This window comes from Astatotilapia calliptera, chromosome 15, assembly GCF_964374335.1.
Source record: "Astatotilapia calliptera chromosome 15, fAstCal68.1, whole genome shotgun sequence".
NCBI lineage: Eukaryota > Metazoa > Chordata > Actinopteri > Cichliformes > Cichlidae > Astatotilapia > Astatotilapia calliptera.
In genome coordinates this window covers 22,046,574-22,073,180 of record NC_137436.1, presented here as the reverse complement: position 1 = coordinate 22,073,180, position 26,607 = coordinate 22,046,574, and the positions used below count along the sequence as shown (strand labels likewise).

The 26,607-nt window shown below is 39.4% G+C and overlaps 2 protein-coding genes across 4 annotated transcripts; both read left to right on the top strand.

The window, feature by feature from the left end:
• The first annotated feature begins 270 nt into the window (after window positions 1-270).
• On the top strand, window positions 271-14,243 carry mpv17 (mitochondrial inner membrane protein MPV17). 3 transcript variants are annotated; one of them, XR_013901712.1, is made up of 8 exons: window positions 271-427; window positions 1,148-1,228; window positions 3,551-3,666; window positions 6,084-6,176; window positions 8,088-8,183; window positions 12,018-12,050; window positions 12,132-12,241; window positions 12,564-14,243. XR_013901712.1 is itself a non-coding variant. In XM_080289643.1 (8 exons), exons 2-8 carry the CDS (start codon window positions 1,156-1,158, stop codon window positions 12,631-12,633), a joined length of 522 nt encoding a protein of 173 aa, XP_080145769.1. In that variant the 5' UTR covers window positions 271-427; window positions 1,148-1,155; the 3' UTR covers window positions 12,634-14,243. The 3 variants fall into 3 exon arrangements, 2 of the variants coding, with proteins under 2 accessions (XP_080145769.1, XP_025998295.1); XM_080289643.1 differs by having other exon boundaries at window positions 3,563-3,666; window positions 12,132-12,184; XM_026142510.2 differs by having other exon boundaries at window positions 12,132-12,184.
• Window positions 14,244-17,792: 3,549 nt separating this feature from the next.
• Window positions 17,793-24,373, top strand: uts1 (urotensin 1). Its single transcript, XM_026142427.2, has 2 exons — window positions 17,793-17,913; window positions 18,330-24,373. Exon 2 carries the CDS (start codon window positions 18,333-18,335, stop codon window positions 18,777-18,779), a length of 447 nt encoding a protein of 148 aa, XP_025998212.1. The 5' UTR covers window positions 17,793-17,913; window positions 18,330-18,332; the 3' UTR covers window positions 18,780-24,373.
• Window positions 24,374-26,607: the final 2,234 nt, after the last annotated feature.

The following is a 26,607-nucleotide window of genomic DNA, read 5'->3' as shown; positions in this document are numbered from 1 at the left end:
TACATGTCTGTGTTAGCTGGATCCCCTTTTTATTGTATTGGAATTTTTAGAAGACCTTTAATTGTGTACCAGGTTTTTTTTTAATTGTTGCACTGGAAGAATTACCAATATAATAAATACAAAACTTGAGACTAATAAGACCCAACTTGATTGACAACTTCTTTAAACTATAAAAATATAACTGATGTGAGCTAAGCCTAAAGAAGTAAGTGTATTTAAAATAGAAACAACAGTATACCACATAAATTTGTATTCATATTTTTCTGTGCTGTACAGTTGGAGTACTGCAAAGTCGGAGCTGATTCCGTGCCGTGAAAGCATCTCCGCCTGTTTCCTCAGGGAAGCCGGGCATGTGTACAGTTTTATTTACATTATCCACAGCTTGCTAGTTTACGGACCTTTAAGTTAACTACGGTGAGCTGTAAAGGTGAGTTAAACAGCAGCTGCAATAATGTTAAACGGAAAGTTACAGAAACGATGAAAGACTCAGCAGTTCGTTATTCTTGATTTAAACTGAGTTGCTACAGTGTGTTAGGAGTGCAGTTTAGTTTGGTTTCGTAAGCTAAACGAGTGATTAAAAGTTAGTGCTGTGATTTAGAGACGCTAATGACGCACTGTGCAAGTCGTAGGTTCCGTGCAACGTTAGCTTCGCCAGCCAGCACGAGACCGAGCCTCAAGCCAAACGTCATAAAAAAATAGATTTTACAGTTAATCTAAGCTGTCGTAAAACTAGACATCTATTAACAACTTCGGTAGCTTGAGAGAAAATGTTAGACCCAGTGTTAGAATTCGGCATTGACAAAATTTACCGAAACACGAATACTTTAATAACATGTTAACTTTGAGTCAGCAGTTGACCATAAGTGTGATGTAACTGAATGGAGAGGATTAGCTAGCCGTTTGACTGAATTTGAAAGAGTGAGCTAACCTCTTCGATATAGGTCTTGGATACATTTAAGTGTTTTAAAACCCTGAAATAATTTTTAAAAAAGCCCGAAGTTTACACTAATGGGCAATCACTAATGGACAGTTTAACGGAACTTGTTAGTGGTATCACTTGATTTGAATCACGTTACAACCGGCGGGCGGGGTGATTGAGCAGAAAAGTCTGCATTTGCAACAAGCTTTTATTTTTCTTTCTTCCTAGGACGAGGAATGGCAGGCCTTTGGAGAGGCTACCAGGTCTTGATGACTAAATACCCCTGGACAGTCCAGATAGTGACAGCGGGTAGGACAACCTTGTCACTGCACATAAAAATAAGTTACATGCTGAATGCGCAAACGTAAATGTAGAAAAGCTGCAGACAGATGTCACATGAGAAGGTGCAGTTGGGTACACCATACACTGACCTTTGTTGATTAAAATAAAATGAAGGGTCCCGTTTCAGCTTCTGGTTGACTTTACAAACCTTTGCTCCAGTTTAGTGTACAAATAGACACAGGCTAAAGGTCATTGTACTGTGATCAGGAATAAAAGCAAATGAAAAAAGAATAATATGTGTATGATATGTACATCTATTCAAGAAGGTTGTAGAGTCGTACATACTCATGAGAACATCAAGTTTGCATATATTTTTACAGGATAAGTGATCAGAACATCCAGACGAAACCATAAATATATTGATTTAACACACACACAAAAACATTTGAATTGAACTCTGTTTGCCCAAAATGTCTAAAACGTGATACAGAGAGCTAAAGCATGCTGATGAGTTTAATATGATGCAGGTATTAGACCAAAAATATTTCTGTAACTGTTGTGTAGCACTTTTGGATTTCATAGCGTTGAAAATGGCTTTTAGAGCTCTGGTGGATTCACACATTGGAGCAAGTTTCAGATGTAAATGATCTAACCTAAGCAGTTAGTGTTGCATTAACCCTTTACTTTTTTCAGAAGGCTGTAGTTTTAAAGTACTGTTTGCAGTACTATTTAGTCGCCACTAGATAGAGGCAGAGGTTTGACCTTGCAGCTAGAGCAGCTAAAAGGAGCCTCTCTGAGGAATTTAAAAAAAGAAAAATCAGTTTCCCTATTGACAGTCTTCATGCATTTTCAAAGTTTTTAATTTCAGTTTGCATTCAGTTTCCTACAAAAAAAGAAAGGGAAAAAAAACCAACCCAAATTTATTGAAAGATTTGAGGTTAGTGTTGACACATCATGAATTTCTGAGCAGTTGGTCTGTTTTTAAATTGTTTTTGTTATAACTACATGTTATGACACATGAATTTAGTTTATCTTATTATTATTCCATTACGTCCAGCTGACGTCTAATCAGCTGACAATTGTATTTATACTGATACTATGATTATTATTCCTAATCAATGGAGCTGAACAGCCAGCATCGACCTAACATCTGCAGGTAGGTGCACGTCAGGTTACAGCACAGGGGTTCAGAGGGGTTTACTGTGATTACATAACTGTGGTGTAGATTTCCTGCTGAAGCATAAATCAGTAGTTGGTCAACGACCGTCGGGGCTGCCTCCAAGGGGCACAACTTTCACTAGGACTTAAATGTTTAGGATTCTCCACCATTTTTCTTTAGAACTGAAGAAGCTTCATGGATGAGAGGTGACACGTCTGTACCAAACCCAAGAAGTTTTAGCTGCCCACTATAATAAAGTGAAAAGCTAATAAGTGGAGTAATTTACCACAGAGCTTACTGAGGTCCTGACTCAAGCTGGAGATATTAAGGCCTTTAAATGAGTTGCTGGACCAATTTATTATTTTTTTAAAGGATTTTTGTTAGAAACAAACAGAAGACTTGAAGAGGACCTCTGTGAAATCTCTGCAGTGTTAAGCAGGATTGTTTGTCTAAAATTGGTTTATAAATAAAAAATTAGCAGTGACTCAGGAAATTCATGGATGGTGCCAAGTTCAAAGTAAAAACACAATGATGATGAGTTAATGGTGGCTTGTTGGTGACAACCCTTTAATGCCTGCTAATAAACAGTGTGAAACAAATGAAGACAAGAGCTCGGTGATGAAATCTCATTTGTTCGTATAAATAAGATAAATTACAGAGAAGAAAAACAACTGAGTCTGTTTGAGGGACACATTGCGTGACCATCGCCAAGTTGAACTCGGATGGGAGTTTGTACTTTTGGACTGTTTTGTTGCATTTAAAGATACTTTTTGTAAACGCCCCCTGCAAAATGTCACTTAAACTTTCACCACTGGGTGGCAGCATTTTATCACAAGTTGTGTTAAAATTTGATCTCAAGAAACTTTTCCTTTTTTCCAGGTTGAGTTTGACTTCAGCTGATCTCTCTTTAAGACAATGCAGATTTTTTTAGTAGTTCACATTTGGTTGGGAGCTTTTGTTAATTTTGGAAGGCTTATAAAGTATTTTAACACATTATTTTCAATATTAACAGTAAAGTTGATTCTTTGAATACATTTTTTGGCATATTTGTGGTTATTATGTAGTAATTACAAGAGTGCTGCCTAATCAGATTCTCACTGCAGGAACAGTAACATGTCTGCACGGATCATATCTGTAGAAGATTGTGCTCAGGGGACTGAGATGCAGTATCAACTCTGTTTGACCTCCAGGGTCTTTAGTAGGTGTCGGTGATGTCATCTCCCAGCAGCTGATCGAGAGGAGAGGATTGGCTAACCACAACGTGCAGAGGACGGCTAAGATGATGAGTATTGGTTTCTTCTTTGTGGTAAGTATCCTTCTGACTCTCAGTTCATTTACTTTTTAAAATTTTCTAAATACTTTTGATTTTATTTTGTTAAAAAGGTGTTACATGCTTGATTTTTTTTTAGATCTAGAGAAACTGTGTGAATCATGGTGAAATAGAATAATGTTTTAGTTCATATGAAAGCAAGTCTAGCCTCTCAGCAGCCATTTTTGTGATGCCTGTCGGTGCATACCCGGGTCATTATGTTAAGCATTTAAAACAGTAATTAGTGCTCACCAAGACATAAAAACGGCATCATAGAATCAAATGTGTTTAAAATTTGTTATCATGGGAGGCATTATCTCCTTTTCTTTTATAAATGATGGTTCAGTGTGTCCTCTGCTAAAGGGAAACAAAGGATTTGGAAAATTCATACATTGTTATTGTGGTCGCTATGCTGACACTTCCAAGTCATTTCATACAGAAACGTTCCCAAACTCAACCACTGAATCATGCTTCTTTATTATAGACAACCACAGTTACTCACAGCAGTCATTCCCAAATGCTGTGTCCCGAAATTGTGTGTTATGCTACATAGTGCTAACTAGTTATATATGATATACGGTAATGCAGTAGGGGATTTACAATATGGAAGGTTTTCTGTAAGATTTATTTTGCCACCTCAGAGGACACCAAATGAGCACCTTTGTAAAACAAAGTCAACATTTTAAAACAAAGTTTTAAACATACAGAGGCAGGCCTTCTACTGTGCAGATAACACACTGTACAACACTGTGCTGTGCAAATTTAGAGTTTAACTTAAACTGCGTGATGTGTTTTCGTTGATTCGATCCATGTCAGTGTGGCTCCCTGGAAGAAGAAATGTTGCCACAGGTTTTTACTGTCTGGTTAATTGTTTAAATTGAGGAAGTTAATATAAAGGAAAATTATTGTGTTCATGGAAAAAAAAAGATTCCTGCTTGTTTGTGCATCTGTAATTAATGACTTTAAGTGTGTGTGTTCATGATGTACTTGTCTGATCTGTGTTACTTGTTGTATACCACTCATTCATGTCTTTGTATGTTTAATTCATCAGTATTTCACTAACTGTGACAGCTGCACAATTCGCCCTCCAAGTAGCTCATTTCTTTCTGACGTCGCTGTGACGAAGGCAAAGTTTATTTATGTTTCCGTAATTATCTGAAGCTCCTCCATCGTACAAAAATATACACGCAAGATGTATAGATATTTAGTCTTGTCTGGAGGGTGGCTATTCAGCACACACAGGACTTGAGACACATGTTTATTGGCACCTATATTCATGCATCATGTATCGTTCTCCTTCACATAAATAATGCATCCATTTGTTGGTTGAATTCGGTTTATCTTCAGCCAGCCTGCTCGTGCTTCCGTTTAAGGAGGGAAGCTGTTGACAGAAAGCTGCTGAGTTCTTTTGGAAAATGTTTTTAAAATTGGACATTAATTTAAAATGTAAAACTTTTAATGTAAAAATTTGATAAAACACTATTTTTGTACCTTTATGGCCTAAGTTTTGTATTTTTTGGTAGTGGAGAAGAATTCCCTGTTCTGTTGTTACTTGTGCATCTTCTGCAAGATGCAAACACAGAGTTACAGGACTCGGCACATAAAAAACCCCCCAAACAAACAAAAAATACTTGATTTTTAGCCAGTCTCATCTTCAACATCATCTTTTTTTGCACCTCTGGACATCTGTTTTTTGTTTGGTGTTCAGCTGGAGTCTTATACTTTCCTTGGTTCCCCACTATGTCAGTCCATCTTTGTAACTTTTATTTTGGGAACAGGAAGGAGTTGCAGTGGGCCAAAACTAGCAAGTATGATGGGTTTGTTAATAAATACTTTCTTTGATCTGGCCAACGAGGATCACAGCCCACAGTGGTGTTATAAAAGCTGGAGAATTTGATTTCAAGAAGTACTCTGTAGTTTTATGGACACAACAATGTGACTTTGAGGAGGAGTGATCTGAAAACAGCAGCTGAGCTGTCAGCAGTCTGAGGAGAGAACCCAAATCTAAGCCAGGTCATGTTTTTTAATTTTATCAGCAGCAATTTAGAACTTTGTGATTGCACCTTGTAGAAATATTGTTACATTTTGACTGATTTTGAACAAACTCCATGTCAGTGTCAGTTTCTCTCTTGTGGACCTGTGTTGATTTGTGAAGGACACACATTTACAGAAAATTGCAATTAGACACAAAGGTTTGTATAGTTCACATAGCAAGTTGTTAACTTTGGTTCATTTTGTGAGTTCATTGTGAATAAATGGCTGAGTATTTAATGCACAAACCAAAAAGCAAAGATTTGATGTTTTTATTTTTCATGAAATCCATCATCGGTCTTCTGCTTCCATTGCAGTTAAAGATATTAGAAGAGAATTAAGTGGGGGATTTCAAGAGTAATTTTATTTCTGTTGCAATAAAGGGCCCTGTCATCGGCAGCTGGTACAAGGTTTTGGACCGACTGGTTGTTGGAGGAACCAAAAGCGCTGCCATGAAGAAAATGCTGGTCGACCAGGTGAGATGAGCATCTTAAGGACCCTTAATGGTCGTCTTCTTCTTCTTCCTCTTCTTCCTCTTCTTCTTCTCAGCAAAGCAAACCGAACACCAGCTCAGCAATAAAAACAGCTCTCTGTGTGTAAGTGTGTATTTGCCACTCGCACTGAGCTTGTTAGTTGTGGCAAACAGAGTGGATGAAGCCTGACTGCTGAGATCGTTTTGACTGACAGATGAGTCTTTGTTGTCCTGATGGGAGGAAACTCTTGTTAGCAGACTGTTTTCCCTTTTTGTGAAGCTTTTGAGTGGAGAGGCTGAGTTATGCAACAGAGCTCCAGTTTTTGCCCCTCAGCTGTAGGTTGGTGGGGTATCATTGTCATCTACAGGGTGAGCGGGCGGTGCGGACACCCACGTTTGTGAATGCGATAACTCAAGAAGGAAGTCACAGAGGATTTTCAAATTAATACCTTAGGTGTATCTACTAGGGTGCTGAGTGGTAGCACTGGTATTTTGTAGTTGCTCATTTAGTTGTTTAAATGAGACAGCCAAAAAAAAAGATTTAATAGCCTAATTGATAGAAAAACCTAAGAAACTATCTAAAGCAGAACATACTTGAAATGTTGTTTACTTTGTATAATGTTTCAAACACATGTGATGTCAGATTAGTTAAGAGTTGCAGGTGCAGTTTGACTACATCTGACTTCGGTTGCTTAGTTATATTCCAGTTTATTCTGACAAAGCTTGATATACAGTTAGTTTGCATTGATTGATTTATAAGTGCTGCAGAACAGCTGTCATCTTTTTAGTTTAAGCCTCTGTTTATTTACTGCTTCATTCATAGAAAGAGAGGAAACAGGGTTCAGCCCCAGGGAGTGGCCGATGGTGGTAGAACAACTTTGAACCAGGAATTCCTGTCGTAATTTAATAAAATAAGAATATTGCTGAATATAACTGACTATCATTTTTGGCATTGAGTAGCAAAAGCTGCAACGTTTAAATGTTCAGTCGACTAGTTGCACATAACTATAATCTGTACCTCATGCTTTCTGAATGAATCATTAACTTTAGATTAAGGAACACAAACATATCAATAAAATTATATAGCATAAACTTGGAATGCAACTTTTCTGTAAATGTCTAAAAACGAGTCATTTTTGGTAGCTTCATGCTGCCCCCTGCTGTGTTTCAGTGAAACTGCAGCAGAGCACAATGTTTAAAAAAAAAAAAAAAAAAGCAGTATCTGCTTGTTACTGAATAAAATATTTACTGGAGCAAAGGGTTCACTTGCACGCTTGAATAGTGATCCAGTCGCACTGTCAGCGCTGCTCGCTTCACCTCAGTGTGCATAACAAACAGCAGCACTTGAAAGATTTAAGGTGATGCAGCTGTAGCGTCGAGTGACTGTTCATGTAAGATTCATACTAGGAACAGTTTAACCTCAGTCTTTCAGATTTCTTAGATTATCACTGGTATGTATTTTATTACTTAGTTATAGACTCAGTTTGTTACTTTGTTTCTGGACTCCATCAGCTTCTATGGAGTAGCAGCTAAGCATCCCAAGATCCTCGGAAAACAAATCCAATCGAAGGAAATGAAACATCAAGAAAGTAAGACAAAAAGAAGAATGACAGCGAAGGAAAGATTTCATCCTCCATGATGTTTCTTTAAAGACTTCCTTTTCCGGATGTGCTGCAGGAAAATGTTTTGTCACAAGTAGATTAATTAGATATTTATCACCCAATTTCTCATAATCAAAAGTCATGTTCTGTTTTTAGGTTGCACGTTTACTGCTCAGTTTAGGTTGATGTCACACTGCCAGAGGGGAGCTTTTTAAATAAAACTGACCTGAAATCTGCTGATTTAGGCCACAGCAGTTACACTTATGATTAACTTATGATTCTTCTTCTTGTTTTTTTGGTTTGTTTCCTTACAGCTGTGTTTTGCGCCGTGCTTTCTGGGAGCCTTCCTCTGCATCTCTGGCGCGCTGAATGGACTGACAGTCGAGGAGAACGTCACCAAGCTCAGGAGGGTGAGTGAGTTTTATTTCAGTACCCTGTCGTGATTCATTCCCAACATCATTACCCAGTGGAAAAACAATCCAGTGTAAAATGGGAAATAACATGCAAAACACTAGAAATAACTCTGTGTCATGTGTCTCTCACCCTTTGACCCTTGTGAAGTGTAAGTCTGAAAAAGGGCGTTAATGAGCCTCAAAAAGAAGCTTGGTAGCAGTTAGGGCAATAAACTGGGGGTTGGTACAGTTGCTTGACATTTTTCTGACCATTTTTAATGGTCACCTTTAACCCTGTGTTGAATGAGTCCATCAGTATTGTAGTGATGTGGAAAATCTTCCAGGTGACGTTGATCAATTTGAAAAACTCCACTTGAGGTAAAAGGTTAGAGTTTGACCTGATGTGTCTTCAGCTCATTTTTTATTTATAAATGTTACATCGTCACGTAAAAACAGGTTTATCCAAAGCCTGAAAGGTATCAGTTTGAATTGCACAGATAAATTACTTTGTGTTACCCTAAAATTGCATTTAAATACATAGAAAAAAGAATCTATGATTCAGATTTCAGATGCAAAGTCTTCGTCGAACCCTCCTTTCTTTGTTCTTCGTGTGTAGAGTTTTACAGTCGTCATTGTGTGGCATGAATTTGACCTTTTTAAGCACTAAAACTAAACCTGAGACGAACAAACTGGTCAGAGAGCAGTAAGCTTCCTGCACGCACACAGCTCAGGTAAACGACAGTACACAGAGAGGAAGTTTGGTTTTCATCTGACCTCCAACACTCACCTCTCATTATTATTGGAAACTATTTCCTGTGATGGAGGAAGAGGCGAGAGAGAGAGGGAGGGAGGGAGTGTGGAAATAACCAGTGTGACTCATACCTTCATATATACGTGTGCGAGTGTGTGTTTGTATGCCAGGTCAGAGCTAACTGTCATCTTGTGCCAGCTGCTCAAACGCCCGTCGCCGCCTTGCTTTCCCAACATGCTGCTGATCACCATCAATTATTTACAAAAGGAGAGGCGCAGACCTGAAAGGCCAACCCGGTAAATGTCACAAAGGACAGAAAATAAATGACAAATGCGCTCGTTACAACGGGGTCTGGCACTGAGGAAATGTGAGATGAAAATGAATGGAGCCTCTGACCAAACAGCCGCTGTGATTGATAAATCTGGACAGAGTTCCAGTCGCAGCTTTGCCTCTCTTGTTTACCTGTTCTGCTTTTTACCTGCAACTGTTTGGTCAGAGTCTTGGTCATTACTCAAAAATAAAACACAGTACGCTGGAGAAAAAGTGAGAAAAACAGGTGAGAAGTGTGAGGCTCTGTTTTTCAAACATCACAACTTTATCACTGCACAGTTTTTCGAGGCACTTGGCAGGTTGGGGTTTTGAAGCATGTTGTTCCGTTTGCCGTCATTCTCTTCCAAGATCAACTCCACGATGTCAGGGTCAGACCACATGCTGTGCTGTGTAACTGATCAGAGTCTGAACATTCATAATGTTCTGCACAGTGTAAAGACAGGAAGAGCAGAAAAGTGTGACCTGTGTTAGATGTTGCATATACAGTACAGTGTGCAAAGTGCAAACACAAATCTAGCTTCCACGTGCTGCCCTGAGAAGACCTGGATCCTAAAACTTGAATGTTTAGACAATCTTATTAGATCATTTTTAATGAATAATTTAGCTGAATTTGGGGTTTAGTATTTCACTAAAGTTTTACAACAAAACTTCATATTTATTGCATCCTACAAAGCTCCTAGAAGAGGTAAGAAAGGTCCCGTCATGTATGGGTAAAGACATTGACGTAATTTCACCCCAGGTGGCAAACTAGCTTGTTTGACCGTAATTAAAACACTGTTTTCATCCTGGAAAAAAGGCAGAAAAATATTATAGCTGGAACATTGGCTTGTTGGTTTTATATGCCAGGAGATGTCAGGGTGACCTTTAAGTAGACAGGTTGGGTTTTTTTCTCGGTGTGTGTGTTTTGTAATATCGTGTGTTTGAGAGAGAAAGTTGCTTATTAAGAACAAACACCTGATTTCTACCTTCAGGTTGCATCGCCAGCATAACAACATGATTAAACTACACGACGCACTCACGCCAAAACATTTCTTTAAGTATAATTCATAATCTTTTTGCTGAGCTCTACCACGTCAAATAAGGGAACAAATAAAAGAAGCCTTTTCTTTTTTCTTTAAATGGTATGTGCAAGTTTAGGTATATTGTCAGCATCATTTTTGTCACATTAACGTCAGAGCAATGATTCAAAGGGCTTTAAGACAATACACGCAGACTTCAGACACAAATCGTCTGTAATATCCAGTTAGGTCTGTAAAAGTATTGTCAGGGTTTTAGAGTATATTGAATTTAGGGTTATCTGATGAATGAGGGCTTTAAAAGCAGACATTTGATTAAATATAGAGGAGTTACAGCCAATTGTGTCAGTGTCCAAAAAAATGTGGGCCTACCTGTAAATATGCTGCAGTGGCTACATGAACGCTTGCACGCAGCTTTTAAGAATCCAACTTTAACTTGTATAAATTTCAGATTAACTTCAATGAATGGCGATGGTGGAGGAGGGCAGCATGCTTTATTTCATAGATCAGACAGCGTGCTGACAGCACAGCCTGTAATCGACTTGCAGACACAGGTGGATAAATGTTGTGTCAAATAAATAAGTGAAGCTCTTTGTTTCACTGCAGAAGGAAACTATGTTAAATAACCTTTACTCTGAAGTTTCAATATAGCAATATATTAACACGTCATATTTATTTACTTATTGTAACAATGTAAATACATTTTTCTTGTTTTAACAAAATGAGTGAAATAAAGTGTGTTTATGTGTGGCTGATGAAGGTGTTCATGCATACAGTTTACCTTCCGTTTGGACAGAAACTACTCACCAGCTGTAGTTTGAGCACATCAGCATTCCTCACTTCCTCCCCCACCGGCAGCTTCAACTGTTCTGATGGAAAACGCTGCAGGGCTGAACCTCGTACCTAAGCAGGAGGTCACGAGTTTGTCCGTCATGTTTGAGTGGAGAAACACTTTACTTCTGTCTTTTAAATACAACTAAAAGTTTCCTCTTAAGATTTTTGTCTTTTTTTTTTTTTTAGTAGGCTGAGGGAGAGGAGTGCAGCTTTCATGAATTAATGTACTCTCAGTGTCTGCAGTGGAAGGTGGACAGGAAGTCTTCTGACACTCGTTCATCCACGATCTAACTGATGATCTCAGGGGCCAGAAGCTTGGATCTGTGGCAGTGAATGTGAAATAAAATATTCATCCATGAACAGGAGCTTGATGAAGGAACAAAGAAACAAACAGATCTTTGTTCAATTATGTAAAACAATCTGTGCTGCTAACTGTGGACCAAATCACATCTTTAATGGGATTGTTTTGATGTTGAGTCAGTTTACTTTTTATTAAAAGAAAGTATGTTTAGAATCTGTAACAGAGTTTCTCTTACAGGCTCACGAGACAGTGTCACATTTCTTCTGGACGTCCTCTGATTTCCACATGACGAGCTAGCTAATAAAGAAATAGTTCTTCTTTCTTGGATAGTAAATTATGTTTTAGAGTTGCTTAATTTAACACAATAACTTCACATTTGAAACCTCATGTTGAACTTTTGTCAGGACCATGTTTGTTTATTTGGGGTTTTAGAGGAGTGGAGAGGAGTGTGATGCTCTGATTATAACAGAAGACGATACGAGAACCTGAAAAAGAAAGCAGCAAAATAACCATTTCCTTTCTATTGTTTTCGTAATAAATTGAGTTTAGCATGAATGTTTTTCATTAAAGTAATTTCAGATGGTACCGACATGATAATATTTCTCTTTCTGTGTTCACAGGACTACACAGATGCCCTGATCTCTAATTACTATGTAAGTGTTCAGTGTAATCTCTCTTTTTATCTCTTCAGAATATGTTTCGCTGATCAGTTGAATGTTTCCTGGTTGTTTCAGCTTTGGCCTCCAGTCCAGATTGCCAACTTCTACTTCATCCCTCTGCACCACAGGTGAGAGTTTGATGGCTTCATTAGCATGCAGGCAGTGAGCTCTGATCATATTTGAAGGTTAGTGAGAGCAGAAGAAGCTTGTGTACAGAGTCAAATCTTAAGGGTTTTATTTTTACATTTCGACTGCTTTAACACAGTCATTTCTGCACTTTTAGGATACATACTCTGTCTGATCTTAGTGGATTATTTTAAACCTGAAAACATGTTTTGAAGTTGTAGTTTTACTACTTCTGCGTCTAAATAAGACATCATTTGTTTCACTTGTGAAAATGTCACATGAAACCAACTTTAATTGTCTCAGAAAGCCTTTATTTCCGTCTTTATGAAACTCTCCGACTTGCATCCAAACCAGACACATCAGATTTCGTCCTCCTTGCAGGCTGGCTGTCGTCCAGGTCGTTGCTGTTGCTTGGAACTCCTACCTGACCTGGAAGGCCAATAAGATGTGAAGGACGCTCACAAGTCCAGCCTGTGTCGTTCTCGCTGATGATTACTTTGCACTCATTCGTAGTGTGTGTGACATGGGCGTAACTTACTTTAGGCTACTTAGTCTGCTGGTATTTCCAATGTGTAAAGCTGTGACTGAGTCACGCGTAAAGGTCGGGAGAAACGGCTCGTCTACTCCGAGTGACAAATTCACACTTGAAAGTCAAACTTGCATTTGCAGAAATGTCTGTGAAAGTTTCTTATTTATGGAAATGGGATTTGGCGGTGGTGCTGCAGTGTATCCACACATACACACTCATACATTAACACCTATTGCTCACAAAGGAAACTTTTCTAATCTCTTTAGTGTATTGACATCATTGTTTTTGTAATGTGTTGGTTTTTTTCTATAATGGACTTCTAGTCAGATATTTTAAGTGCATTCCAGAGTTTCTAATAATGTGATATAGTTTACATAGTTGTGTTTTTTTGCTTTGTCTAAACCTGCCTCATCTTTTACTTCATTTCCCCCTAATTTGACAGATGAAGAGGTCAAACCTCCTGCAGCATTTACAAAGCTGCATTACTGGATTAAATTCATTTGGCTTGGGGCCTTTTTCTTTCTTTTAAAAAAAAAATAGTAGTGACGTTTTTCTACATTCGAGAAGTGTTGCAGCAGATTTGACATCTTCAGACTGTCTCCTTTCCTCTGTGAAGTTTGCAAGCAGGTGAGGTTGTGTCAGCTGTCTCTACTTTTCTTCTACATTTGACAGATCTCAGGAAAAAGCTGATATAAATGGACAAGATGCCACAGTTTGTCTTCACTCAGATTACACCAACTCTTATCTGCTTTGAGTTTATTTTGTTGGTCGAGGTTCCTGTGGTTAAAGTACCTAATCTAACATCATGGCTATGTAAAGAAAGAGCCTTGTTCCTTATCTTATTTAACATAATGTTAAAGGAATAGTTTGCAGAGAGTTGAATGATACAAGCTCAATACGTCTCTGGTGTCTGCAACCACCAAGCTTATCCTATTTTAAAGGATGGAAACAGAAAACGGTCAACTGGACAGTTGTTGTCAGACATTTATACTCAGATTTACATACTTGCTTTAAAATCGTGGTTGTTAGCAAGGCAGCTGTTTACTCCTGTTTCCAGTCTTTTATTGGGTTGGTTATCACTGTGGTCCAGTGGTTCACACTGCTGCTGCCTCACCCCAAGAAAGCATTTAAAATAAAGTGAACAGAATAAACCATTGTATAAACGGGAGTTTGTTTCCTCTAGTCTAAAGCATTCTGAGTGTTCAGTAAGGAGAGAAAACTGCTATGCAAGTGCAAATACATTAATGCAACACTAACATAACGTGTCATAAAAGCACGAGTGAGATCAGTCTTCTCTGTGCGAGGACAGTCATATTTACTCAGACGTCAAACTGTTCCTTTAACAGTCAGCGTCACATTTGTTCTGTAGCTGCTGAAGAGTCACCACTAATCCGCAACATAACCCAGGATCATGTCAGTGCTGCGTTCCCCTTTTTCAGGATATGAAGAATCGCTTTATCCATAATGGGCACATTTTTGATAATTAAAGGTCACGTCTGGTGTAAGAGCTAATAAAGTTTTACACGAGTTGAGTTTATGAGTCTGTGGTGTGTTTGACCTCGCTAACTTTGCTTTGGATGGGGTGGGGGTTGTTTGTTTGGAGGGAGATGTGGAGGCTGCTGAGCTGGGCTGCCAACCAAATTAACTGCACAAATTTTCTTTTTTTTTGTTCCCCCCCCCCACACACACAAACGCACACACTCATGGTCCATATCAGGGAAAAACAAGCGGAAAACGTCTGACGAATCGATTGAAAATCTGCCAAATATCCCCACCGCCTGCCTGAGGGAAATGAGCCTCTCCCCAGAAAGCTGGATTTCATTTTTTTAATTCATCTCCCAGGCTCGCTGTGTTTGAGAATTAAGGCCCAGTAATTAAACGAAGATACAGTGTGTAGGCTTTTTAGCAGCGCAACCTGAAAACAGTGTGTGATGGGGCTGACATCTGTGATCAAAATGAGATCTGATCTGTAATTTGAAGTTACTGATGTTGGCTCATAATTTGTGTGGATTTACATAATTTGTGACCTCAAAGTGTTTGAAAGAAGTCGTTTTCTCCTCATTTTCATGTTTGTCCTGAAGAAAAAGTGAAAACAGCAACAGTTTCATATGAAAGATGATATTTACAAATTTTCTTTATCAAACTGTTCTACAGGCTGTTGCTAGCAGGCATTGTTGTGTGTCAAAGCACAAAAATGCTCTTTTGATTCCCATATTATAACTTATTGTCTAAATTTGTAGAACCCAAAGATAACATTTAGGGAGTACATTTCATCTCTGTCTGTGTATGTTATAGGTAATCTAAGGAGATTAGAAAGAAAAGAAACTAGACTTCTTTAAGTTTCTTCTTTAATTTCATCTACTATCATGATTTAACACCATAGAAGTCGGTTTGTTTAGCTCACAGTGAATTGAGTCAAACAACTGAGTTGTTTAATGAATCAGAGGAAATGCAAATACAGGAAATACAATTGCTGCTCCTTTAAAAATAATCTCCCTCTTTAAAAAAGAAGGGAACAGCAAGTGCACACAGAGCTAACAACCCCAAGTATTTGAAGTGTTTTAAAAGAAGAAAACTTTGTTGTGATTATGCCAGACCACCTTTATGTAATGTGCAGTGTATTAAGAATAGCTAAGTGTGAGTCTGGGAAATGTTTCAGGTCTGTAAAAGGAAAAGTTGAACTTGAGGATGTAAACTTGTGTTTGGCCTTATTTACTTTTGTCCCCTATTTACGTGATTCATAATATTTAACTATGCAGCTCTGTGACTCACTCAGAGTAAATAACATGTACTATGGATTTCTTTATATTCTGGTTTGACTGGTATAAAAAGTGAGCTTTTACTAATAATCCCGTGAAGGTTCAGCACCATAGACAGCTCCCTCACCCATTCAGTCCAACTTTAGAATCAGAATCAGAATCAGAATGGGGTTTATTGCCAAATGTTGAGCAGGTTTACAACATTAGGAAATTGCTGCGGTGCTTCAGTGCAAACATAGTGTCATAAATAGCACTTAAATAGACATGGAAAAAAATAAAAGTAGGGATAAGAATTATGAGTGCTACGTTGAAAGATATATACATGAGTGCAGGTGGTGATCAGTGCCAAACATGAAATGATGCAGTGACACAGCGTAGGGTCATGTGTTAGTGGTGGGAACAGTTGTACGTTTATTGTTCATGTGTCCAACAGCAGAGGGGAAGAAACTGTTCTTATGGCGAGAGGTTCTGGTGCGAATGGACCGGAGCCTCCTGCCTGAGGGGAGCAGGTCAAACAGACTGTGTCCAGGGTGAGAAGGGTCAGCTGAGATCCGAGCTGCACGCCGCAATGTCCTGGAGGTGTACAGGTCCTGCAGAGATGGGAGTCTGCAGCCAATCACCTTCTCAGCAGAGCGCACAACACGCTGCAGTCTCTGTTTGTCCCTGATAGTGGCTCCAGCGTACCACACGGTGATGGAGGAGGTGAGGATGGACTCGATGATTGCAGTGTAGAATTGCATCATCATCCGTGTTGGCAGGTTGAATTTCTTCAGCTGCCTCAGGAAGTACATCCTCTGCTGGGCTTTCTTGATGACGGAGGTGATTGTGGGCTCCCACTTCAGGTCCTGGGTGATGGTGGTACCCAGGAAGCGGAATGAGTCCACAGAGGTGATGGGGGTGTCAGTCAGGATGATGGGGGGGAGTGGGGCTGTGTGCTTCCTGAAGTCCACAATAATCTCCACTGTCTTCTGGGCATTCAGCACCAGGTTGTTGTGGCTGCACCAGGACACCAGACGTTCAACCTCCCTCCTGTAGGCAGACTCGTCCCCGTCCGAGATGAGTCCAATAACGGTGGTGTCATCTGCAAACTTGATTAGCTTGACAGACTGGTGGGTGGAGGTGCAGCAGTTGGTGTACAGGGAGAAGAGCAGAGGAGAAAGAACACAGCCCTGAGGGGAGCCGGTGCTGATGGTCCGGGAGTCCGAGACATTCTTTCCCAGCCTCACGTGCTGCTTCCTGTCCGTCAGGAAGTCAGTGATCCACCGGCAGATGGGATCAGGCACATTCATCTGGGAAAGCTTGTCTCGGAGATGGTCTGGAAGGATGGTGTTGAAGGCAGAGCTGAAGTCCACAAACAGGATCCTGGCGTAGGTTCCTGGGGAGTCCAGATGCTGCAGGATGAAGTGTAGGGCCATGTTGATGGCGTCGTCTACAGACCTGTTGGCTCTATATGCAAACTGCAGGGGGTCCAGGAGGGGGGCCGTGAGGGTCCTGAGATGGGAGAGAACTAGGCGCTCAAAAGACTTCATGACCACAGATGTCAGAGCCACGGGTCTGTAGTCATTTAGTCCAGTGATCCTAGGTTTCTTGGGGACAGGGATTATGGTGGAGGACTTGAAGCAGGCAGGCACATGACATGCCTGCAGTTTAAAGACGTTTTTCATGTTCACAGCTTCTATTTAATCTTTAAAAGTCATTTCTTTGTCTCATTTGGCCAAAGCAATACTTTGCTTTAGAGCACAGCCTGGTGAAAAATAAAGTTTTAACTTCAGGCAGGTGAATGTGAGCTGAATTAATGCTGATTTATTGTCTTTTACATCTTCTTGCATCACTTCAGCGCTTAGTTTCTGCCTCTAATTCACCTCTAATTCTTTCATTTGAACTTCTGAAAGTGAAATAGCCCTTTAGCAATGCAGTGCAGGGAGACAGGCTCTTCACAGATTTTGATTCATATTATTACTATTCAGATTATTCATATTTAAGAGAGAATTTAAGGCAGTGCGGGTTGCAAAGAAAAAACATAATCACGCACAACAAAATAATTCTGATAATATAAGAATAAAAAGTTGGGCAGGTTCCTGAATCGCCCCAGAAATCCCACACCTATTGGCACCTTCCTCCTGTACCCCTGTGAGTTTACCTCATCAAACTTGATGACCCACCAAGGATGAAAAAGAAATGAAGCTGTAAAAAAAAAAATCACGTCCTTTATTCGCCGTCCATCACAGCTTCCCCAGCTGTCCCTCGGGACTTCTGTGCTTTGCGTCTCGATAGTTGTCCGGTTTCCAATGCGCTATCTGTGCTCACATTGACGTCAAAGGAGCGGGCAGGACGTATAAAACCCTCCGGTCCCCTCTAGTCTCCGCTCACAGGGACTTTTCAGACTCTGCTGAATCTCACCGGCCGACCGCAAAGTCCAGCTGCAGCATCTGGAGACAGTAAAGTAAGAACAGTAGTTCTTTCATTCAGTCTAAAGTTTTGTTCATCATTTAAACTTTTTAATAACCGCGCAGCGAGGTGCTCGTCATCTTATGCGCTTTAGCTTGAACAATCTTTGGCTACAAAAGAAAATGTTGCCATTAAATATTCTTTTGTAATTTTAATTCCAGTTCAAGTAAATGTTCTAGAAGATTTAGGTTTTCCATCAGATTGACAGATAACATTTATTTTGCCTTTGGAGCGAACATGAGACTTTACATCTGCCGAATCACGACCCAAACCAAACTTTAAAGTTTTAAAAGTGTATGAATGTCACGCTTAGCTCAGAGAGAATGTAAATAAAACACAACATTTCCAAGATACACTATGAAACGTACTTTTAAACCTGAATGTCATCTTAAATATTTCATTTTCTTGCAGGACATGAAGCCAGTCTCCCTTCTCCTGCTGCTCTCCTCGGTCCTCCTGTCATCACACCTCCGTCCAGCCGCCGGCAGACCGCGCACCTTCCCTGGCTGGATGAATGGCAGCGGTCGCCTTCAAACGCAGCAACTGGACGAGGTGCTCCTCAGAGCGGCTGCCGCCGGGGACAACGCCGCCTCCGATCTACTGGGCGAAAACATCATGAGGATTCTCCAGAGGAGGAACCCGGATCGTCTCCACCTGCTCCCGCCAGAAGAAGACAGCGAGGAGGCGGAGGAAGCGGCTATGAGGACCGCGGCGCAGCTGCTGAAACGCAGCGAAGAGCCGCCGCTCTCCATCGACCTGACCTTCCACCTGCTGAGGAATATGATCCAAATGGCCAAGATGGAGAGCCAGAGAGAGCAGGCTCAGCTCAACCGCAAAGTGCTCGACGAGGTGGGGAAGTAAATCTCTGCTTCTTTTTGAAAATGCCTCCTTAACAGAGCCCAGAAGCTGTATCAATATTCCAGACCTCTGACATTAGTTTCTGTTCGTGCGCCTGCCTTCCTCTCCACATCATTTTACGCACATTTGGTGCCATTTTACGCATCACAGCAGCTGTCATTAAAATGTAAAATGTTTTAAATGTTATTTAAAGACATTGTTGGAAGATATGGAAAAGGACCTCTCAGAACCCCGCTCATCTCAAACACACACAATCCTCTTAATCTCTGGACTTGTGGTGGACTCGTGGCAAAAAGGGAAAACCCTTGGATATCAAGTCGTTTTCACTCTTTGAAGTAATGGATGTGGTTTGACTTGGAAATCAACACTTCTTTATGAATTTATGTCTAAAATAAGTTGTTTAAGCAGTTTGTGTGTATGTGTTGTAAGCTTAATGTTTTCAGAAAGACTAAGCTGACCTGGAAATCTATGAACCCACTGAGAAGTGCTTTAGTTTGACCTTTGAATGCTGTAGATGTGACAGATTAAAAGAAAGAGTTTATGTTTGCCAGCAGCCACAAATGTTAAAAATATGTATTTATTAATATTTAGTTAAGTATAAAGTAATACAAATGCACATTCAGATTCATTTAGATTAGTTTAAGCAAACTACATGTTTGTACAGAGTTGTAGAAATTGTATCTGCTTGCCCAAAGTTAAATTTCTGTCACTGTTGAGAACCAGAGGACAAATTTTCAAACTTTTTTCTGTCGGCCCAACTCGCTTGTATATCATCACTTTGTCTCTTGATCAAGCTCAATAGACAGATGGCTATTACCTTTTACATTAATTTCCCCCCTTTCTGTCATTTTTCTTTGAGCGGGAGCACTATCACCTGTACTGTATCTACTGTAGCATGGTAACCTACAAAAAAGAAAAAGAAAAAGGAAAAAAAAAAAGCTTAATTTTACTGTAACATTCATGTCTGACACCAGTCTCTTTGTTTTAGCAAATGAAAAAAAACAAAGCTTTTTGCCATTTATATTTTGTAATAAAAAAGTTTGAAGTAAAAGTGGATGCCTTTGATGTTGTTATTGTTGCCATCTATGTGTGTGTATTGATCATAAAATACAACCTCATACTCTGATGAAGTGTCATCAAGTGTTTATTACAGCAATTTTTGGAATTTTCCTCAGCATATTCACTGTCTACATTACAGTAGTTTAGGGTTATTTCCTGTCTTCATTGGCCGAAGGGCAGAAATGGGCAGGTTTATTGGTCCATAGAATGATTATGAAACAAGTGGCAGTCAATTCTCCTCCCTATCTTGATATTTCATCTCCTTGTGATTACTGTACAGGACTTTATGATTATTTTTGATGGATTTGCATCTCTTCATAGTCTTTCTTTTCTTTTTTTTTTTTTTAATGGAACATTTCGCCAAAGATTGCATAGGCCCACCCTAAACTTTTCAGTCATGAAGGTGCCTTAGTTTGAATTCAAATGACCTCCATTGATTTTTCTCTGATGCCACTCCAATCTAAAAGCCTTACATTTGCATTCAGCTTTTACTTTCTGGTTTAGGTCCAATACAAGGAGGCTCTGTTTGGGAAGCTTGTTTTCATTAGGTCTTAACCTGGGACTGTGTTCAAGGCAGAAATTCTAATAAACAAATTAAGTGAAGTTTCAAGTACTGAATTAGAACAGCTGTTGAAGGACACCAGTAAAATATATCAAGAAAATTCGCGAAGAATGTGTCATCATTTTTAAGTAGTTTGTTATCTCATCATAGGAGCAGCAGCTGATTAGGCTCAGGCTTGATAGAAGTGACAGTTAGTGGAGTTGTGTCCAAGTTGTTGAACATGATAAGACAGAGAAGAAACAAACGCAGAAGTGAAAATGGCCTCTGGGTCCTGTGTTTCTATGACTCAGTCCATATTGTGGGTGTGTGGCTGATTCTTCACCAGCTGTCTGCGTGAGTGTGTACATTGTGCCTCACAAATGCCATCGCACTTCACTTTGTGCATCAAAGGAAAGACAAACGTATCGTATTTCTTTAAACTCTGTTAATGTGTTCAAGTAGTAAATAAGGCCAACAAGCATTTTTACTTATTTTTTACTTATACTTATTTTAATTATGAGGTAATGCTAAGTCATGTATTATTTTATTTATGATATAGTAGATATTTTTGGATTGGGCCTGGTGAAAAATTCCTGTCTTTTTTAATTATACATGCATAAAGTTTTTAAATTCTCATGTGTCTGGGGTCATATAAACTGAAATCAGAGTAGTCAGGATGTAGATTATGTGTGTATAAAAAAGCAGCTGTATAACAGTACTTAACATCACTGAAGCCTTGGACAATAGTTAAAAATGTGGCTAATTTTTCAAAGACCTTTCTAAAAAAAATACATTTGCATACATGAGATAATAGATAATACTGGAAAAACTAGATGAACAATCCATTAAATGGTTACTGATTGATTATCTGGAATCAGACAAACAGGTGTTCAACAAGGATCCATTCTTGGACCTCTTTTGAACTCCACACACAAAAAGCCATTACCTCAGCCAAGAAAAATTGTAATGTACATGTTTATGCAGATGGCACTGTTCTACATGGCCAGTGTTTCTCACATATAGACATTACTTTGGTGGTGTACCCACGTACGTTAAAACCACCCCTTATGCATATTTGGCAACTCATCTCTCTCCAAGAATGACATCATCTGAATTCACTAATGAATAATTTGATGATTCAGTATCATTGTATTATTTGTCTCTCACATTGTTCTGGAGGAATTTTCTCGTTTACACTTCAGTTCATTGAGGTTTGTGAGGATTCACTTACACATCACAGCATTTCTACTGGGATGAGGTCTGGGCTTTGACTGGGCCGTCGTAACAATTTTTTTCTTTCTTTTTTTCAGCCGTTCTATTAGATTGGGATCATTGGGATGGTTGTGTAACATATTTTCAACCATGCTCACATTTCACCCTAAAACGCTTTGGATCTTTGGAGTCCATCTTTAGTTAAATGACTGCAAGGTACCGAAGCCTTATGGCTGCAAAACAAGCCCAAACCATCACCCCTCCTGACAGCCTGACAGCTGTATTTGTGCTGTTGTGCATATTTCTACTTTGCTCGGGCCTGTCTAAAGGACATTCCAGACGTTTTGTGTTTTGTTTAGATGCTACTTTGCAAACCTAAGATGTTTTATTTATTAATATATGTTTGTTAATTTTTACTCTTCTGTAAAGCATCCTTGAGGTTAATATTATTAATATTATTATACGTAGAAGCTTCTTGTGACAGTGCTTTGTCCCCTGGTTCAGCAAATATCTATTTATTCTAAATGAATCCATATAACACAGACCTGTTAAAATGTACAGTAAATTATATTGACAATTATTAATAATAATGTGATTCGAACAAAGTGATGATCTACAGTGTGTGTTGTGGTATTTAGATACAGAAATAGAAAAAGGTCCGTGTCTACCTTAAGTTGGACTGTCTGATTGTCCTGACCACAAAAACCATCAGGTTTGACCCAGAAATGCCAATCACGGACCAGCCAATGAGAGGAAAACAGATCAATAATGTATTTTTGACCAAAGCCTTAAAAATTGAAAATATTGTTACAAAAAAAATCAATGCATTGGTTGGTGTAGGAGAAGCATGATCATTAATCTCTCAGAGCTGACTCACTGTGACCTGGCTTGAACCAGTGAAGGAGGGCTGACGGATGCTGACGTCAAAACCTGCAGTCAAGGTAAGAAAATGTAAAATCATGGAATAACTTTTGCCACCAGCTTTGAAAGTTCTCCTTCCAGTCACCACCATCCTTGTGTATCTCATGGTTCAGTCAATTCACTCTACAACAAAAGCACCAACAAAAAAACAAAAAACTGTGGCTTTGTTCAAAATTTCTAGCATTCATCACACAACATGAAAACAAATCCACATCTACAAGTCTTTCTCCAAACATGAAAGTGTTCCCATGATAATCAGCCATGCTATTATAATCCCAAGTTGTGTTTAAGTCAGTGTGTGGCTAATTGTTATTATTTTTAATTGTGTTTGTGTGTTTTTGTAACTTGATTATACCTTTGTTTAATCATTTGACTGTCATCACTTTGACGTTTGTTGTCATTGCACAATTATACTTTGTACAATGGCACACAGACATTCTGGTCCTGTCCCACATTGGTGCTAAAAGAAAGACAAGCAAATCACAACACTACTATATACAATATAAAATGTAAAATATGTCCAATAGACATAGTATGCATAGTCGAGAGACACATTTGTGTCTTTGGTTTTCTTTTTTTTTTTTTGTTTAGAAAGGTTTGAGTCTGCCAGGCACTCCCACAGGCATCCCAGCTGTCAAAGGGTGAGAGGCTGGGTACACCTTGAACAGGTTGACGGTCTATCACAGGGCTAATTAACTTCTACTTCTTCTTTTGGCTGTTTCCTTTAGAGATCGCCACAGTGGATCATCTGCCTCCATCTCAGCCTTTCCTTACCACCCCCCTCTGTCACACCAGCCCTCTGCATGTCCTCCTTCATTACATCCTTTAGTCTTCACTGTGCTCTTCCTCTTTTCCTCTTGCTTGGCAGCTCCATATTTGACATCCTTTGTCAAATAAAGTATATTCACACTACCCTCCTCTGTAATATATCTACTTAACCTTGCCCCTCAAACTTTGACTTCAAACTGCTAAACCTGAGCTGTCCACTCAGTTTTAATCCTGTCCATCCCGGTCACTCCCAGTGAAACTCTTATCCTTTTCAGCTTTGCCCCCTGCAGCTCAGTCGCCTGTCAGTGACACTGTCTCCAAAAAAATTACTTCAGCAGGTCTCACTACCATCTTGAAAACCTTCTCTTACGCTCTTGCTGGTATCCTTCTGTCATAAATCACCGCTGACACTCATCATCCCAAATATTCTCGGCAGATGGCCGCCCCTCCCTGAGCCTGGTTCTGCCGGATTCTTCCTGTTAAAAGGGAGTTTTTCCTTCCCACTGTCACCAAAGTGCTTGCTCATAGGGGTCATATGATTGTTGTGTTATTCTCTGTATGTATTATTGTAGGGTCTACCTCACCATTTACTCTAGTTTAATTAGTTTAAATACAATATAAAGTGCCTTGAGGCCATTGTTGTTGTGATTTGGTGCTGTATAAATAAAATCGAATCTCCACCCACTCCATCCTGCACTTCATCTTTTTCTTTGGATGTGTGACTCCATGTGTTTGCATCTGCGACAGATTTATTCTGTCTCATTTCTACTGATATTCATTCCTCCACTCTTCAGAGCACACCTCCACCTCTCCAGGCTTTCTTCAACCTGCTTTTTACTCTACACATCATAAAATCATCTGCAAACATCATCGTCCACTCCAGCCTGCCCTCAACTATCAAACTGTCCATCACCATCGTAAACAGGAAGGGGCTCTGAGTCAATCCGTAATGTAATCCTCACCTTCACCTTGAAGCCTGTCATCTGTCATTCCTACAGCACACCTCACCACTGTCCTCAGACATATCCTGCACCACCCTCAAATCCTTCTCTGTAACTTCAAAAATGCTAAAAAAAAAAAAAAAGTGATAATAAAACAATAACTCTACTTGGAACTATAAACATCTTTGCATGGTCCAACAGCAATCCATTTGATAAATGTTGAGATATTTTGATCTAAACCAAAGTGGTGAATCAACCAACATTCCCACCCATGGAGCGAATGTCTTTAATCATCCTGGCTCTGAGGCTTTTTATGTTAAATTTGTGCGATTGTTGGACCAGTTTCAGCCACGGATTAATACACATTTGGTGTTCTAGTGGGTATTTCCGGCAGCATTGCTCATTGATGCCTTTTTAATAGCTTTTGGAATGCCACAGAAGAATTAGATCTCTCAGAATTGGGATGCACAAAGAGTATTTGTCTTTAGGAAAATCAATTCTTTGTTGGTTTTGTTTCATATTTACCAGTGACGATATAAATGATCATTCATTCTTTAACTAAAAGCAGCAGATAAAGCATCCCTGCTTATACCCTGCCATTTACATATTTAAAAACAGTTCGTTCCAGATATTAACAAAATCATCTATTGCTGTATTTCCAGGTTTAGGACATACAGACACACATTTGATCCCACTGACTTTAATCTCTACGTTATTTTCTCTTAAAATTTACCTAACATGTTAAAAGCTGTACTGCAGCTTTTGGAAAGATTTAATCCTGAAGAAAACACATGGAAAAGACTTTTTTCCCTTTCCCACCCACAGCACAGAACACAGTGCTAAATCCACTGGATGCATTTCCTGTGAGTTACACACACACAGATATATTTACACACAATGCATTGGCTTCTTCTGCTAAACAAAATGATGTGGGAGGCAAGATATGTGGCCAAGTCAGTCCTCCCTGCATCTGCTGCAGGAGGAAACACAGAGGTACATAAATGTGTGATTTCATGTGGTCTTTTATGTCCGAGGATTATGGAAAACATCTATTTGCATCTCTGTGGGTTTTTTCCCTCCCTCAGGACTGCAGGGACCTCAAGTACAGAACAAAAGACAAATATCATGAGATCAGTGTCACCATCCCACGTCTGAACAATCACCAGTGACTCTCCAACTGCTCGGCCTCATGTTCCTGTACTCCACGCATACGCAGCACGGATGGAGGAGGAGGAGGACGCTGTTGTTGATTGCAGCCTTTTGACTGAATCAGCATAAACACACTGATGAGGGGAATCCTTCACGCTGCTTTACGTAAGTGGTCTTGTTAGAGATGTTTTCACACATCCTCTCTGTACAGCAACAAGAACCTCCACAAACAGCCTCTGACACATTTGCACTAATTCAGTCAGAAGCGATCAGACATGTTTTTCTTTTCTTTCCTTTTGCATTTGTAGAAATTTTCAGAGTTTCTGCACTTTTAACCTCAAACCACCAAGATTTCATACAGGAATTCTTTCTCACTGACTCTGTTTGTGCTAACTGCAACTTTACTGTTTCCTTCATCTACGGCAGATATGAAACAATGTTTTTCTGTTCAGTAGTTATAGTTTTAATGCAAAAACTAGTTAATCTAATTTGTCACATTGGGCATTAAGTGTCTGCCACATTTAATTCTTCTAGTCTTGCTCCGTTTTTCATAGTTGTCTCCTTAATCTGGCCATTGCAAATTTACAGTCTGCCGCTGAAACCAACAATAAGCTTCTTTTAAACTCTGATAAAATTAAGGTCACCGCGTCACGTAAATTATTCAGCCTACAGTTCATATTCAAACGTTTTGATGTTATAAAACTGAAACTATTAACTGTTAGAAATATGTTTAGGATTCTGGTTGGATAGCAGACTCACAAAAAAAGGAACCAATCAGGTTTCCTTTCTGCTATGACGAAGATCGTTGTGAGATGAAGAGTGGACTTGATTTAAAACAAAGACACATAATGATTTTTAGCAGAGGTTTCTATATTAGACAATAACCTATAACAATTATACACTACCAGTCACAATTCTGGACACACCTCATTTAATGGTTTTTCTTTATTTTAATGACTATTTACATTGTACATTCTCACAGAAGACACCAAAACTATAAATGAGCACATATGGAATTGTGTAGTAAACAAAAATGTGGGAAATAACTCAAAATATGTTTTATATTTTTGATTCTGTAATTACTGCTTTGCACACTTTTGGCATTCTTTCAATAAGCTTCATGAGGTAATCACCTGAAATGGTTTTCCAACAGTCTTGGAGGAGTTCCCAGAGCTGCTGAGCACGTGTTGGCCCTTTTGCCTCTGTGGTCCATCTCATCCCAAACCATCTCGACTGGGTT